This window comes from Crotalus tigris, unplaced genomic scaffold (assembly GCF_016545835.1).
Source record: "Crotalus tigris isolate CLP2741 ecotype Arizona unplaced genomic scaffold, ASM1654583v1 scf7180000019856.1557650, whole genome shotgun sequence".
Lineage (NCBI taxonomy): Eukaryota > Metazoa > Chordata > Lepidosauria > Squamata > Viperidae > Crotalus > Crotalus tigris.
The window spans coordinates 1,191,751-1,210,047 of NW_024097742.1; the positions used below are offsets into that span (position 1 = coordinate 1,191,751).

An 18,297-nucleotide genomic window follows, 5' to 3' on the forward strand; every position below is an offset into this window, starting at 1 on the left:
TCTCAATTCCTACTTTGGTTGAAAGTTTTAGGGATAAGTGATTTGCCTTCCATGTTTAGATAGAATTCTCTGAGAAGTAAACACACATATGTCCCTTCTCTATTTTGCTTGTCTCTCCAGTATTTGAGGGGCTGCCACAAAGAAGAGGGGGTCAGCTTATTTTCCAAAGCACCAAAGGGCAGGACAAGAAACAACGGATGAAAACTAATCAAGGAGAGAAGCAATCTGGAATTAAGGAGATTCTTCCTAACTGTGAGAACAATTAACTAGTGGAACAGCTTGCTTTCTGAGGTTGTAGGGCAGACATGTCAAACACAAGGCCTTGGGCCAGATGCGGCCTGCAATGTGGTTTCATGTGGCCCGTGAAGCCATCTTGGAAACAGTGAGGGAATGCCCCCCCCTGCCTTGGCCCTGGCCCAGGCCAGCTGGGAGTCAATATACAATTTTGTGATGGCCATCTATGCTTACCTCCATAAGTCTTAGCTCCATAAGCCCCCCCCCCCTCGCATGGCCTGAGAGCAACAGTGAGGCTCCTCCAGTGCACCATGCCTTGGCACTTGCCCCAATCCCATCCCCTTCTGCCAGAGACCCTCAGATCTAGCCTATTCCTGCCCAGGCCCCCACAAGCACCCTTGACATGAACGATGTAGAGCTGGCCACACCCACACAGTAGGCCGCACCCACCCTGGCCACACCCACCCAGCCCCCTGAGGGCAACCACAATGCTGATGCGGCCCTCAATGAAATTGAGTTTGACACCCCTGTTGTAGGGGCTTCATCACAAATCTCATTAAGAAGATATTTACTTTCATGTAAGTCACTTGCCTGAAATGGTATATAGGGTCTCCTGCTTGAGCAGGGAGTTGGATTAGAAGATCTCCAAGGTCCCTTCCAGGTCTATTCTGTTCTATTTTTAAAATCTACTCAATTGGTCATGCAAGAGTTGAAAAGCCAAATAATTTATAGCACTGATTTTTTTTTAAGGCATAAAAGAGAGAAGACAGAGGATAGTACAAAGGAGGATTAAATTAAGTTACTAGCTGTTTCCTTTCTCCTGTGCCTTTCCTCTGAGTTAGAGAAAGGAGCGTAGCGCTTAAACAGCAGCTTTGATATTGCCTTGAAAGAGGCTGGCAACCACACAGCCATTTGATAAAAGGGGTGGGGAAAACCAAGAGTCTTTGAGCTGTGCTGCAGCTGCCTTCTCTTGCACTCTGGAATGTTGCCGCCTGGAACTTGGAAGCATCTGGGGGGAGCCTTTAAGTCTTCCAACTTGTGCTGCCGGTTGGAGCCAAAAGAAGGAACCTTCAGTTGTATGGCTGCCAGCCAAGACCATTCAGTCTAGCTTCTTGCGAATTTTATGGCTTTCCTGGGTGAGAGAAACAAAAGGCTCCATCTGAAAGACGAGCGTACCACCCATGTGGGATGATGACTGCACTCTTCCAGTGTGGCCCGAGTTGGCTCACAGAGGGCTGTGAAGGATCTCCTTCCATTTGTGATGCCAGCAAGAGGACCCACGGGTGGCTTGATTCCTGCTGCTCATTCTCCAATCAGCTCCTCCTTTTTTAATGCCTCCATGTAGAACTTTTGTCTTGGTTCTCTTCCCTCATGGAAACCACGTTGACAGATCCTGTGATGCTTTCCCCTGAAGAGCAGCGGAGAGACTTTCACACCTTAACCTTGTTCCGAATTCCTTTTGACGTTGAATCTTCTGAGTGGTCAGAGCCCGATGTTGAGGTGGTGGTTGCTTTTCAGTGGGAGTGTTGTGTTTGCTAGGTGTCAAAGCAGTGGAGGACTTTGTTTTCTTTAAGTGGAGGAGTGCATCTTTTGTGCTGTGTAGCCCTGTTTCCTTGTGAGAGTCGGCCTGGGAGCAAAACTGCTGTAACGTGATTCCAGTGCCAGCCAAGGCAGAGAGGAGCGCCTTTTGCTGTTTAGCTGAATGCTTTGATAGATAATAACAGACATGCTTTGTGGGCTGAAAAAGGATTTGCAGTCTGATTTTGGTGAGTAAGGCTTATTGTATTCCTTGACCTCCTGTTCCTTTTCAATTTTATTTCAAGGAAACTTGATCCTTTAAACTTATCCGATTTATGCAGGAATCACACACACACACAGTCACATACTCTCTCTCTCTCTCTCTCTCTCACACACACACACATACACACACACACACACACACACACACACACACACAAAGAAATGTGTGGATATCAATTTTGGTAGAAACCTTAAACATTTTCTTGAATGCTATGCTGTGGCTTTCATGCTTGGTATGTGTGTTTGTATATGTGTTTTCTTGCATGTAATTAATTTGACTTTGTAACCTTGGAAACTATGGGCTTTTTGCACTGAGTCTCTCTTTCAAGTCTCTTCTATAGCTTTCATGAACTATAGAGGTTTTGTTTGTAGCTGTGTACAATTTGTATTTCTCTTGTCAACTCTACATGATTTTTCAATGAAAGGAGAGAGAAGTTTCTTTTCTTTCTCAGTGCATTTTTATGTTGTAAAACAGCATGCTAAATATAGACAGATCACTAACTCTAGTAGGTGCTTGAGGGTGTTGGTGATCTTACAGTCTAATGTAATGAATCATATTAATTATTTTAATGCAATAGGAAACTGCCTGTATCCTTTATTCCACATATCACAGATAAAAGGTACCCTGGCAGGAAATCCAGTGTGTATACCTCCCCATTTTAACTTCACTGCAACCTCTGTTTTGCTGTCAGTACACATGGTGCATTTATTCCCACCCTGATTTCTTCTTTTTCTTTTATCCCTAGGGGGAAAAATCACAGATGGCTGAGCAGATTATAACATTATTATTAATAAAGTTACTCAAGGGGGCTGATCACAATAAACCACAACGTAGCTCACTTTTGTCTATGGAGAGAAATAATTTCAGTAGCTTTTTTTTTCTCCCTTTTCTCCCCAATTTTCAGTTTCACATCTACAGTATGGAAATTGGGCTTCTGGCTTAAGTGATCTTGTTCCAAACACCTCAACAATTTGAGAAAAGAAAAGCTTATTTCCAAGAGCTGTCTGTGGGGAGGCTCTTGTGGCAAAATCAGCACATCTTATGGGTAGAGTCATAAACACTATGATATAAATTTTTATGGACCAATATCTACTTTATAAAATACCTTAGTGGCTCTTTGGATCCTTATAGATTCATTCCTGGTTCTTCCAAGTGTGTGCAATATGACTGGACAGCACCAAATTGCAGCAGATTGGTCTATCTACTCTATTGATTGAGGATAATGCTTTATAGAACTGAGGAAGAGCAATCTAGCCCACAAAATATACTTCATGTTATAATATATCCATCTCTAAGATGCTACAAGATTGCATTAAGTTGAGAAATTCAACATCTTCTTGATCTGTTGGTTTAATCTGATTGGGGCAAATGAATTAGTGTTTCCATGGCCATCCTCTTAATCCCACTGTATATTGTTAAAAAGCAGTTTTGACATAAATATCAGTTCTATTCGCCTATATCTTCCCCAGTGAGTTAGACCAATTCCTCAGTTTTATGCAAGAATTTCCATGTCTTGTAAATTTAGTTGATAGAAAAAAATGGTGAAACACTCAGTAAAATGGGTTTGCAACAAATATTGATATTGGTACCTTTAATAAGTATTCGTTTATGTATTGAAATATTTCTCTAAAGAATAAAGTTGTTCAATGCAAGTGCACAGAAAGTAACTCCTTTCATGCTTTCCTCCTTTTCATCTATGTTGTGTTTCTATAAAAATGATTATTTATTTATTTAAAGAACATACTATTCCACATAAATTTTGTGAATATATGATTACAAATAAGATTGCTTAAACCATACATATTTTTCATGGAGGTTTTTATTTTTGTGAATCAATTTTTGTGTGTTAGCAACAGACAAAAAGCCAGTGCTTTTTTTGTTAAAAAAAAAAAAGGTGCCGGAACTCACACATGTCACACAACCCGCCTTGCCTACCCTACAAGGTTCCATCTAAAAAAGGTGCCAGAACTCCGTTCTGGGCATTCTATGACCAAAAAAGCCCTGCAAAAAGCTATCATCACTATTATACAGTTTTTACTACCTTTGAGTTACAATTCTTAGTTAATAGTTCTTTATCTATTATGGACTGCCAACATTTCCAGATGCCACATTCAACTCTTCCAACTCATATTTTATCTCTGCATTTTATATTAAAGGGCTAACAAGGTCCACATTTAAGAACTGTGTGTCTAGTATGGATGTTCACGCTGGGTAGGTCTGTTTGACTGTTAATTCTTAAATTCTAAATTCCAAATCATTCCAGAGGTAAGGAAAGAAATGGAGGCATGTAAAATTATCCTTTTAATTGAGTGGTAGTATATATACTGTCTCTCAACTGAGCTGATTTGTAAGTGAGAAAAGTTGACAGTAATATATGCAATCTGGATTAGGCATTAATATTGCAAGCTATACAATATGAATAGGAAAGCAGTGTTTAAACTCTTTGTAGTCTGCCAATCTGTTCACACTGTTGCTTTAGTTTTACACCTCTAATTTCACATCTGCTGTTGAGGAATTTAAGATCCAAAAATTCCAAATCTGGATCTAAATTTGCTGACCTCATCTGAAGAGCTCAGCTTACCCTTCATACTGTGCTATAAGTAAGTTCTACAATGGAGATATACTAAGACCTGCTGTGCTAACTCAGTTTTTGCAGCAGTTGTACCCAACTGATGATCGTATTAACAAACTATGATAAAATATGTGGTTTGCCCAACTGCACTACTTTTTTCTCACCAAGCCAGCATGACTGTGAGAAGCAGTCCTGGGATATGACGTTATTATGAATGCTGCTAGCTAGAGGGGCAAGAAAGATGTGCTGTAGCTGGTCAGGAAACAAAGGATGCTCCAGTGTCAGTGTGCTCCTTATTTAAGCTCCATGGGGGAAGAAGTGGAACAAGGAAAATGTCTACTATGGTGTGGAGAACAAAAAAAAAGAAGAAGAGAGAAAAGGGTGGATTGAACATAATGGGGCTAACAAGGAGAAGCAAGCGATTGTTGAATGAAAAAATAATAATAATTCCAGAAAATAAAGAGTAACAGGACCAGATCAAGACCATGCTTTGAAGGAATCTGGTGGTGGTGGCCAGAACGGCATGTGCCATAACATTTTGGGGGGGAATAGATAGGGGAGAAAACTGACTTTTGTTCCAGTCTGTTTCCTCTAGAGTTATCAGATTCACTTGCCTCCTTCCAGAAAAAAAGCCTGTTTTGGCCTTTCTAAGTGAGGAATTCCTCAAACTATTTGATTATACCCAAAAACTTCACAGGATGAAAAGCCGCTATTAAAACATGGATTTAGTTGAACAGAAGAGAATCCTAGGAATAATAGGCTCTCAAGTAGAATTCATTATGGGGAAATACGCAGTTTTCTAAAAATAATGAATTCAGAGGAAACGGCTTGAAAAAAAAATCCCATGTATGAATATATATATGCATTTGATATACAGCCATAGACCAAAAGAATAAAAATCAGTGAAAGTATGCAGTAATTAGAAGTAAAACATAAAAACAGCAGTATGTAGTGTGCAGCAGAAGCCAGCACAATGCAGGCATGTCAGACTCAGCAGAATAAAGAATGTTCAGAAATGATCAAGAAACTTTGTTCACATTCATGCCCTGGTCACCTCCCAGTTGGAATATTGTAATATTGTCTACATGGGGCTGCCCTTGAAGAGTATCTGTAAGCTTCAGTTAATTCAGAATGCAGCAGTGTAGGCAATTATGTGTGCCCCTAGAATGGCAGACATTACAAGTCCGCTCCGCGTGTGTATTGGTTGCAGTCTGCTTCCAGGTCCAATTCAAGATGCTGGTTTTGATCTTTAAAGCACTTCATGGCATAGGCCTGGGTTATCTGAGGTGCTGCCTCTTCCTGTCCCATAGATCCGGTAGAAGTGGTATGTTGTGTGTCCTGTCTGATAAAGAGCTATATCTGTTGGGATCCAAAATATGGGGGTTTTTTTCTGCTGTGGCACCTGCATTATGAAACATCATCTCTCCCAAGTCAAGCTGCCTCCATCCTTGCTAAGTTTCTCAAGATTTGGCTATACTATCAGGCTGGGGCTTCCAAGGAATTGTGATTTGTTGAAGTGGCTCCACAATTGTTAATATCTGTTGCGCTCTTCTTGCCTTTTTAAACTGTAATATATTTTTAATTTTGTTGTTGTTAGTTGCGAAGTCATGTCTGACTCATCGCAACCCCATGGACAACATTCCTCTAGGCTTTTCTGTCCTCTACCATCTTCTGGAGTCCATTTAAGCTCACGCCTATTGCTTCAGTGATTCCATCCAGTCACCTCATTCTCTGTCATCTCATTCTTCTATTGCCCTCAATCTTTCCCAGCATTAGGCTCTTCTCCAGTGAGTCCTTCCTTCTCATTAGGTGGCCAAAGTACTTGAGTTTCAACTTCAGGATCTGGCCTTCTAAAGAGCAGTCAGGGTTGATCTCTTCTAAGACTGACTGGTTTGAACATCTTGTAGTCCAGGAGACTTGCAGGAATCTTCTCCAGCACCATAGTTCAAAGGCCTCAATTCTTTGGCACTCAGCCTTTCTTATGGTCCAACTTTCACAGCCTACATTGCAACTGGGAAACCATGGCCTTGACTATAAACACTTTTGTTGTCAGGGTGATGTCTCTGCTTTTTAATATGCTGTCTAGATTTGCCATAGCTTTCCTCACCAGGAGCAAGTGTCTTTTAATTTCTTGGCAGCAGTTCCCATCTCCGGTGATCTTGGAGCCCAGGAAAATAAAATCTGTTACTACCTCCATTTTTCCTCATCTATTTGCCAGGAATTGAGAGGGCCAGATGCCATGATCTTGGTTTTCTTAATGTTGAGTTTCAAGCCAACTTTTGCACTCTCCTTCTTCACCTGCATCAAGAGGCTCTTTAGTTCCTCTTCACTTTCTGCCATTAGAGTGATATTATCTGTATATCTTAGGTTGTTGATATTTCTCCTGGCAATCTTAATTCCAACTTTTGATTCATCTTGCCTGCCTTAATTATTGTTTTAAAGTTTTTATTGTGTGCTGCCCATATTTTGTGACATAGGTGGCTAAATAAATATGATGAAAGAATAAATAAACAAATAAATAAATTGTGGCAGATGTCAATATTCTATACACAGATTGGTGGAATAGCTTGACACAAGGCAGTCAACACAGAAAAAAAATGAATGCAATGGAAGAGCAAAAAATGAAAACTTAGCTGGCCTAAGCCACAGGTGTCAAATTTGATCACGTCACATAATGTATTGTGACGTTCTTTGCTTTTGTGGAGCCGGGATGGGTGTGGCCTGCATGTGATTGATCTGGCCCATGGGCCACCAGTTCGACACCCCTGGCCTAAGCTATGGCTAAGAACTTTGCAACCTTCTTAGAAATTTCAGTATGTTGTACCTGCACCAACTGCTCTATAACCCCTGATTGTAACAGGTAGGAAACAGAAAGAGGTTCAATGAGATCAAGACCTATGACGGGGGGGGGGAGGACCGTGGGGCATTGTGGTAATACACATGCTACAGACCCAATCTTGTTGCCTGAGCACATGCAGAGGTGATCCTGGTAAGAAATACTGTGCTATGTACTTATAAGAGCCACTGAGGGCAGAATATCAAATTTCCGCATGAAGGTGAGTGAGAGAAAAAAGGTAAACCATGCCTGTTGACAGTCAGTAGCCACTATGGATGTACAATGGAAATGTACTTTTTGTTTGATAAAATAATATAGACCAAGGCAAGGGAAGACCTCCTAGGAAAACCTAAATACAATCCTGAAAGAAAAGAAATCTTTCTACTTTCAATAAGAGACCTGTTCTTGAAGCTTAACTGAGTAGTAGTAATTATCAAGGAACTACTTCACAAAGAAATCTGTGTCCCCATAAATTTGTATCTTTATTCTATCCTGAGGATGGGGGATACAGCTCCTTTGTGGACCTGAGTACTTCAAGTACTTTGAAACTCTCTGAATTCCAGTTGAGTTCTTTGATAAAGATATTTGATTCATACACATGTTACATAAAATAAATAACATGTGTTAATGCTTTTATTTTATGCATTTCTCAATGGAGAGAGGTGTTATAACGCTTTTGAACTCAAAGAATGCAAGTGATTCTGAATGAAAGTTTCAGTAGCTCTGGGAACTAAAAAGTGGGACATCCCATGCATACAGAGCCAAGCATTTTACAAGGGGTAATCTGAAACTTTCATGTCTTGATTTGAGTTTTTGAGGATGCATGTAAAATACAGCCATAAACTACATGATATGGATTTTTGTATATTTAGTCAAATATGATTCAGGATGGTGTAAAAATGAAAATTCAGTACTAAACATGTGAACATTTTAACTGCAGTCTATCTGTATCCCTTGACAGCGATATGGGTGGCATATGAAATAATAAAATAAAATAGATATTTTAAGCATCAGTTATTGCTCAAGTACTGGTAAATTTTTGCATGTGATCAAGTTCTTCCCCAGTTGTAGCTCTCTCAGCAGTGTGATTCATGGCTGAACATTGGTTTATTGAATGAATCAAATTATAACACAATTATCCATAAACTATACATATGGTTAGATCTGCATAATATACTGTGCCACTAACTCTCTAACCACATTTTAACCTAGCATGTTGTATGGATGCAATCCAAATGTTCTGGGACATATAGAATTGCTAGAGTGACAATTTTTCCATCCATCCATCCATCCATCCATCCATCCATCCATCCATCCATCCATCCATGTCTGTCTGTCTCTCTCTGTCTCTGTGTCTCTGTCTCTCTCTCTGTCTCTCTCTCTCTCTCTCTCTCTCTTTCTCTCACTTGTGTGTGTGGGGGTGTATGACTAGTTCTCATTTAATTTGATGAGTTTTCTTTAGAAATTCTTTGAAAGAAAAGAATTTCTGAGAAATGCTCATGAGTGGGCTGTGGTCCTTTAAATTTCCTTGTTTATGGAGGTTCCAAGTGGTATGCATGAATGACTTGTCCTTCATTATACTATGTCATCCAGCAATCTGCATTCTACTTGCTTTCCCATACTTCATATGTATATCCTAACAGAGGCATCATAAGGGTGTTCCTCCTGCTGGGCTTTATCCATAGCAACCCTATTTTCACCACCAAGAGGGAATGTCTCCTTAGATCTTAGATGAAAGGTGATTTGTGCTCAGCAATGCCTTAGAGCCTACTCTGATTGATGCATTCATTCCTTCAGGGGGTCGAGACATCCTCTCCAAGACCTGTTGCTTGATCCTTTCAGCTATAGTTGACAAACCTGGAGTCTTCTGCCTACAAGCAAATGGTTTGTGGTTCTGCTATGCTTCACCCCTGTTGAAGTATCCAATTTAATAGTATATGGGGTATATGGAGGGTATAAAGCTGTCTGATTATATTATCTCCCTTCAGCTCTATGTGCCGAAAGCTTTTCTCCTGACTAAATTTATTTTTGGAAACACACTCTGGCAGACAAGAAAAGCAATGGAGATGCAGCTTATGGGTAAATGAGTTGTTTTAGCAGCATTTAATAACCCTAATTTTCATTAGTAATATTAGATACCTACCTTCTGGGAACATTTGATAGTTACGAATTTGGATATAACCAGTTCTAGTCTCAGGTCTTGCTTGGTGCTTGGACAACTAGAATGCAAAGGTAGATACACAGAATAGAGCACAACAGCTTCTCTACCTGTTTCCAGAACTAACCAGTTTGATACTCATTTGATATTGTGCAATTCTTTCAGAAGGGGAGCTTGATAATCTTTCTATGTTCTTTGTCTGAATGCTTAATGAATGGAGCTATTTTAAACTTCTAGTTTTATGATTAGCAACTTACTTACTGTGGCTTATCTATTGATACAATTTCATGAAATTGTATCATGAAGTTCTTTCATTGTGTGTTTGTCAAGATCAGGAAACCAAATGAGGGTCTGAGCAGCCCTGGCTTAGAATGCTAACTGCATACTCTGTCTTCAGTTAAGAACTGCTGCAAAAGGTCCCAATATGAAAAATAGTTAGAATCCCAATAGAGATCAGCTTAGATGAATTATGGTTCCCTATGAGAGGCCTGTTGCAACTCACTTTTGTGCTTGCCCAGGTATCTCATTTGTAAAATAATGGTGTACTTGTTACTCTTTACTAAGAAGAACAGTGATTACTTTCCCCCAGGTCTTTCAATCATTGCAGCTACACAGTACTCATCTTGCTGGGGGAGCACTAATAAAATGCAGCTATCTCTTGTCTTAACTAGCACCCTATGGCTGTTGAGCACAGAAAGGGGAGCGCTTGATATGCTGCACACAGAATCTTAGAAAAAGGAAGAATGTTTCTGTCCACATACTGTAAGTCTCTGCAACTTTGATGGGTGGGGTGCACAAAACCCAAATGCTATGAATATACACTCATTTTCAAAAACATTGTTAAAATGCATTAGGCCTAGCTTCATCTTGTAAAAAGCATTATTGCTTTTTGCGAGCTTTCATTTCCAGATGTATTTATTTTTTAAACCACCTAAAAATGTGTGTCGTCTTCATGGCTGTTCTAAGAGGCAGCTACAACTGTGTTGTTAGTCTGATTATCATTTTGTATCTTTTGCCATTGTAAGCTGCCATTTAGAGTTATTGTAAGGGTGGTAAATTCAGGAAACTTACTTTTTTTTTTAAAGTGAGGTTCAGAATGTCTTCCAAACAATTTTGGGGTAGGTCTGGTTTTGATGGTTTTGGGAAAGCTTTTGCCTAGTGCTTTATAATCACTGTGCTTTTAACCTGACTCTCTCTTTTCTAAGACACCAATTATGTACTCTGATACTGTAATAATGTGTATGTGTATGTCCATATGTCATATACCAAGACATCTTGGGTATCTAGGCCAGTGGTTTTCAACCTTTTTAATGTCACGACCCCCAACCAGTCGTAAGTCGAGGACTACCCAACCGGTCGTAAGTTGAGGACTACCCAACCGGTCATAAGTTGAGGACTTTCCCTGCCCGGGAGCGCCACGCATGCGTGGTGCCGCCCCCTGCGCCGGCCGAGGTGTAGCTGGCAAGCGGCAGAGACAGCGCAGGCCGACCACCGGCTGGGCCACCAGCTGGCCCAGCCCAAGGGAGGTAAGGCACCCGCCGGGCCCCATGCACGCCAGCAACCCTCCCTGTGCCCACTAGCCTCCCACCTCCCACCCCTGGCCCTCTTTTACTTACATTTTTAGTAGTTGCTCAGCAGGGAGGGGTAGAAACTTCCAGACAGCTCGCCTTCACTGCAGACAACTTGCAGCACCGTTTGCAGACTGGGGCTTTTGGCGGGCTCAGCAGGGCAGAGACAGCCTGGACAATTCCTATTGGCTTTTGAAAGCCAATAGAATTAGATTCTATTCAAGAGAGTCTATTCTATTGGCTTTCAAAGCCAATAGAATAAAAGGGAGTAGCACAGCTAAGGAAAAGGGGAAAAAATGGCGGACTGCGTTGTTTGGCGACCCCCATGAAATGGTCGTTCGACCCCAAATGGGGTCCCGACCCACAGGTTGAGAACCACTGATCTAGGCAAAAGCTTATCAAAGGCTTCTCCATTCTTTCAATTACACAACGTTCCTAATTGCCATCCCTTCTTTGTAACTGGGCAGCCCCAGATAATTTCTTTTCTTCACTGCTTTGACAATTTTCAGCTTTCACAGTTTTTAGAAAGGACCTCTGTGTCAAATGACTAAAGGTTGTCCTACACATTCATGGACATAATCATTATATGCCCTTGCGGCTTACAATAGATTAAAACAAACCTTATAGAACAAGGGTGTCAAACTCAATTTCACTGAGGGCCGCATCAGCATTGTGGTTGCCCTGGGGGAGCCGGGTGGGTGTGGCCAGAGTGGGTGCAGCCTACTGGGTGGGCGTGGATGGAGTGGGTGTGACCTATTGGGTGGGCGTGCTCAGTTCTACATCATTCACATCAAGGGTGCCTATGGGGGCCTGGGCAGGAGTGGGACAGATCTGAGGGTCTCTGGCAGAAGGAGGTGGGACCGGGGCAAGTGCCAAAGCATAGTCCACCAGCGCAAGTGCCAAGATGGCCACCACAAAATTGTATATTGACTCCTGGCTGGCCTGGGCCAGGGCCAAGGCAGCAGGGGCCGTTCCCTCACTGTTTCCAGGATGGCTTCACGGGCCACATGAAACCACTTTGTGGGCTGCATCCGGCCCCTGGGCCTTATGTTTGACATGTCTGTTATAGAATATGAAAATCTATTACATACTGTAGGTATATAGCATAAAGTATAAAAAGGGAGATTTGGGAGGGGGAGTAGAAATTGTGCATGTTGTACAACCCTTTCTCCCTGATTATGTCTACCCCTTCCATCAAGTCTGAAGGAAGGGAATGTTTAGGGAGCAGCATATGGTGAGACCCAAGAAGAGAGACTTTTTAGTCATTGTGTAAACATCATGTGAACATTATTCCTTCAGAAATTAAATGGACCTTGACCCCCATCAGCCTTTTGCAAGGCCTTAAAGACGTGGTTTTGGTGTCCGGGCTTGGGGATCTGGATATGTGGTGATATGCAATAGTGGTGTTTATGTGTTGTGGGTGGTTTTTTTTTTTTTGTATTTGTGCCATTTTATAATGTTTCATGTTTTTGTATAGCTTTCAATTGTTATTTGCCACCTGGAGTCATGAATTTGGGATGGGCAACCATATACACCAAAATGCGTGCTAGTGAAATATAGAAATAAGCATAAATAAACAAGCAATGTGAGTAAGCACTAACATAGAGCTAGTGCCTCTAAGGCAGCATTGTGAGCCCAGAGCTCCATGGTCCAAATCTCATTTCTATTCTGAAAGCAAGCCACTATTTCTCAGCTTCAGTCCTCTCTTAAAGTACACGTCAAGTATTTGCAGCACAAAGCAAATGAAGTGTTTTGAACATTTGATAAAGTGCAACAATCGTGTTTATTACTGAGACAACCCAAGGTTGGAAAAAATATAAACAAGTGACATTTTGCTGAGTTTTGATAAGCAATTTATATATATTTTCCCCCCACTGCTCCTAAAAAATGTTGAAGGTCCCTTCTCATTATATTACTTTCAAACATAGAGATGCTATGTGCTGTTTAAAATGAACTAATGAAGACCTCATACAAAGACTGCTTTAGTAGCCCTGCCGATGGTACTTAGCGTGACTAATGGGGCTGTTCTTTCGAGGCCAGAAGTTCAGTCACAAAAGGAGCAGCACGATTTCTTTCTTTGCATTGTTCTTTCAATAGAGGCGGAAAGTTCATATTTCACAAATGAAAAGGTGTATTTTGGGGAATTCTCTTGAACTTCGTGATATATGCCATAGAATTTCAACAAAAATAAAGCATAGCTCTATTTACTGGTTTTATATTTAACAAATTGGGAATGAATGAACTTTCTGTTCTCAGTCTGATGGTATTACCTGCAGTGAGGAAAGCCCATAATAATTTTGTAGCTCCTGCAGGCACTTTAGCATATTTCCCATCATAGAGACACAGCTGATATTATAAGCTTGATTGTCAAATGAAAACACACTAAAGCTTAACATTACAGGAGTACTTCACAGCTGTTGTGTGGAATGCAAATAATATTAAAAAATATTTGACAAACCAACACAGTTAACACATTTCCCTGAAACTAAGTTCAGGATTTTCCTGAACCTTTGGTAGTTTTTCTAATTTAAAATAAATTGAAAAAAAAAAGTCTTCATTAAGCAATATAGTCACATCTATCCTTTGTGTTGAACAGTTTAGTCCAAGTCAAAGGGAAGGGTTGACAAAATTCTTCTTCTTTTTTTAAATCAGATTTTCTACAACCTCGTCTAAAACACATTGTTGGGACAAGGAGACGAATAATGCCATTTTGAATCCTGCCAAAATCAAGCTACATTATCCCCAAGGCTTCTTAAGTTATTTTGGTGTTTGATCTTCTAGAAGATTCCCACAAGACAGTCCCCAGGACCAAAATAATAATTAAGAATGTAAATAATTAGCAGCAACCATTGTATTCCATTTGTGATCCCACATATCAGTAATCATAATAACGTGCTGATGCTTTCATCCAAGTAGTCTTTGAAAAGTAGATGATACTAAGAAGGTGCTTTTCTCAGTTCTAGGATTCTCTCTGTATACACAACTGCCCCTACAATGCTAGGACAAATCCTTTTTTCATTTTCCCATTTTTTTAAAAAAAATATTAAGATTCAGGGCTTTTTGAACGGCCTTACCTACCAAAGCATTGATAATGTTTGATTTTTAATTTTTGCAGCAATGTATCAGGTTTTCTTAGTAAATCACCCAGAAAACTAGATTATAGGTCTATAATGACCCTTTTAGTACTAGATAAGTACGTAATGTAAATAAATAGGATATGTGGACACATTGACCCTTGTAATGTGCCTGATGGCCACTTCTAATTTTTTTTAACAAGCTTTCTGAAATCTCTTTCATAAGTTAGGCTGCAGATCATATAGCATAAGAGGAAAGCAGTTTTCAAGTTTCTGACTCAGGAGGAATTGAAATGGTGTTGGACTCTTTATCAGGGTTCTAAATATGAGATCTCTGGATGGCATTTAGTCTGTAAAGTCTTGCTTACTTGGATGCAGTAAGAGAGCACATAGAATACAGACATGGAATTGGCACAGAAATATTCTTAAGTGTAGCAGTTAATCTTATTAACACTATTTTTGTCAGGAAATTAATATTTAGATTCAGTGAAATTTAGATTTTGTTGTGGTGGCTTCGTTGCCCTAGCTCATGTCCTTCAGAAATAGATATGTCAATCAAAGCCCACTGAGTTCTTCATCTGAAAAATTTATGGCTCTCGGTTCTGATTTTAACCTGGAGATCAAAGATGCACATTCTATAATGCTGCAAAACAAGATATGTACCAATAGTGCTTACTCGTTTGCTTTAGTTCAGGGCTTTTCAACCTTTTCACCCATTGTACCACTTTTAGGATATGGCAACATCCGAGTACCACCAGTCGCCTAGCAAGGTGTCAAAAACTTGATGACCAAAAACAAAAAAAGGAAAAAAAACTGGTGAAGTACAGTTAGTCTTCGACTTACAACAGTATGCTTAGTGACTGTTCGAAGTTACAACATCACTGAAAAAAGTCCCCCCCAAGCCACAGCCGAGCAAGACACCTGCCTGCCTGCCCAGCGGCGCTCTTCCTCCTGTCCAAGGTTTTCATTGTTGTTGAGCATTTCTACTGAGGATTGGCAGTGGGGGTGGGGTGGAGGGGTGTTTGGTTTTTATTCCCCCCATCTGCTGGGTGGTTGCAGCAGGTTTTGGTCACTTCACATGACCCTGGGACACTGTGACCATCATAAATATAAATCAGTTGCCAAGAATCTGAATGTAAATCACAAGACCCTGGAGATACTGCAACATTCCAGCTGGTTGGTGCTTCTACAGGGCTCAGCAGAAGCACCAGGATCAGCGCAGAGGTACAGCTGGATTCTGGCACTGATCCTGGCGCTTCCGCTGAGCCCTGACAGCCCTGAAACTCCAGCCATCTCTCGCTCAGGCTTGTGCAGTGCTGTCACTGGTTCAGCTCATTCCCCTCCCCCACTACCACTTTTCTAGGATGATCGCGTACCACCTTCCAGGTGCCAATGTACCACAGGTGGTACCCATACCACTGGTTGAAAAGTCCTGGACTAGATGACCTCCAAGATCCCTTCCAATATTTTTATTGTTGTTGTTATTTGGACATAAGATTTGTAATTTTTGCCATAATGGTGAATTGTGAGCCTGTGAGGGTACATTGGAAACTATCATTAGATGCCACTTCTCTTTTTGTGTCTTTTTTTTTCTAGCTTTCTTTAAATGTGACATTTTACCAGGGATTTTTGTACTTATAGTGTGTGTCTTGGAATTTTTGACTGGGTTTATGCACTGGTTTAGGGCCATGGTTTGTTTAACCACAGTCCGTTGTGTATAATATGCTAAACTTAAAACAGGTAAATCACAGGCAGTGGGATAATCAAACCTTTGTCCTCATAGCCACAATAAACTTTGGATATTTATAATAGAAGAATTAAGAGTGAAATATAGAGTATGAAATGAAAACAGCTTCCTGTCATAATATATGAACTCTAACCTCCTGTCTTATTAAGTTTCTCTTCCTACAGCTCTGTTATGTGTGGTTAATATGTTGTTCAAAGCCTTAATAATTATATGCTTGGAGATTATATGCTTTGGAAAAATATCTTTATCTGCCACTTTCAGCTGGAAAGAGAGATAAAAATATCTCTCCCAGAGATATTTTCTTAAAATATATATATATATACACAGTATATAAGCCCAGAAATTTACAATTATGAGCTCCGCATTCTCTCAATTCATCATGAAAGGACTTGTTTCACAAGGAAATTTATATCCTAGCTTGTATCAGTGCCAATATATTTGGCAGATGTGGGCTTTCAGAAAGAAAGACATGAAAATTGTTATGTAGCAAATTGGCCCCCACACCTGGGAATCATAAAAGACGTGTGTGTGTGTGTGTGTGTGTGTGTGTGTGTGTGTGTGTGTGTTTAAATAAATGTTAATTTGCTTTGCGTATTTTGCTTCCTGACATGGACATAAAAGCGATTTACCCTGTCAAGATAGAAAGAGATGAGCACGCTTCATCTTGCCTAGCAATTGATTTGGCACTTAGCTTGCAATTCATAAAAAAATGAAAGCAAAGAATAAAATCTTTTCACAACAGGTAACGTTAGCATGACCAGATTTCCAAAAGGATAAACCTAGAACACATTAATCCGTGTGCCTTCATATTTATTAATGTTAATCCGTAACTTAATTTCCTAACGGTAAAAGAAGGAAGTTAACATGTGAAAAGGCTTCTCTGAAATGAATCAGATTTCTGTAATTCCATACTCTTCCTGTTCTTTATTGTGCTGTTAAGCAAAATAATTTCTAGATCAAATTAATGGATGTTGAATAAGCAACAGACCCCTGTCTGTCAGGCAGGAAATGGAAAGGGAAGTAGATCTTCTGTTCGATCCCTACCTCCTATTCCACCAGGAAATGCTCTGAAAAATAATGATAGAACTAACATCAGCTAATTAGGCAGTATCCAGAAAGTCTAATGACTTATTGTCCTACCATAGATTAGAACTATGGTAATATGGTAATTTGGGCTGCGAATATTCTGAAAGACAGTTGACTATCATAAAACAACAAATACTTATTTTATGATAGTCAATTGGAGGTTACTCAAATGCAATGAGTGGTCAGTGCAGGGGTTTATATAATAATAATAATAATAATAATAATATAATAATAATAATAATAATAATAATAATAATAATAATAATATAATAAAGTTGGAAGGGACCTTGGAGGTCATTGAGTCCAACCCCCTGCTCAGGCAGGAACCCTACACCATTTCAGACAAATGGCTGTCCAGTCTCTTCTTAAAAACTGTTGGAGCATTCACCGCTTCTGGAGGCAGGTTGTTCTATTGGTTAATTGTTCTAACTGTCAGGAAGTTTCTCCTTAGTTCTAAGTTGCTTCTCTCCTTGATCAGTTTCCATCCGTTGCTTCTCGTCCTGCCTTCAGGCACCTTGGAGAATAGCTTGACTCCCTCTTCTTTGTGGCAGCCCCTGAGATATTGGAACACTGCTATCATGTCCCCCCTCATCCTTCTCTTCGTTAAACTAGACATATCCAATTCCAGCAACCGTTCCTTATATGTTTTAGTCTCCAGTCCCCTAATCATCTTTGTTGCTCTTCTCTGTACTCTTTCTAGAGTTTCAGCATCTTTTTTACATCGTGTGACCAAAACTGGATGCAGTATTCCAAGTGTGGCCTTACCAAGGCATTGTAAAGTGGTATTAATACTTCACGTGATCTTGATTCTATCCTCTGTTAATGCAGCCTAGCACTGTGTTGGCTTTTTTGGCAGCTGCAGCACACTGCTGGCTCATATTTAAATGATTGTCCACTAGGACTCCGAGATCCCTCTCACAGTTACTACTATTGAACAAGGTACCCCCTATACTATACCTGTACATTTGGTTTTTCTTGCCTAAATGTAGAACCTTACTTTTTTCACTATTGAATTTCATTTTGTTAGATAGCTCCCAGTGTTCAAGTCTGTCCAAATCCTCCTGTATCCTAAGCCTGTCTTTGGAAGTGTTGGCTATTCCTGCCAGCTTGGTGTCATCTGCAAATTTGATGAGTTCCCCATCTATCCCCTCGTCCAAATCATTGATGAAGATGTTGAAGAGCACTGGGCCAGAACAGAGCCCTGGGGCACCCCACTACACA

General features: G+C 40.3%; 1 protein-coding gene across 7 annotated transcripts in view; it reads left to right on the top strand.

Annotated features, from left to right (window-relative positions):
- The first annotated feature begins 954 nt into the window (after positions 1-954).
- LOC120317866 (glutamate receptor-interacting protein 2-like) overlaps positions 955-18,297 on the top strand; it is a 154,408-nt gene continuing 137,065 nt past the window's right edge. For 2 of the 7 annotated variants that reach the window (XM_039364826.1, XM_039364827.1), the window contains exons 1-2: positions 958-2,000; positions 9,241-9,327. In XM_039364826.1, the coding sequence (XP_039220760.1) occupies positions 1,961-2,000; positions 9,241-9,327 (127 nt within the window). In that variant the 5' untranslated portion in view covers positions 958-1,960. Of the gene's footprint in view, positions 2,001-2,780; positions 3,081-9,240; positions 9,328-10,160; positions 10,364-18,297 lie in introns of those variants that run through there. The other 5 variants (XM_039364831.1, XR_005559327.1, XM_039364830.1 and 2 more) reach the window with 5 other exon arrangements.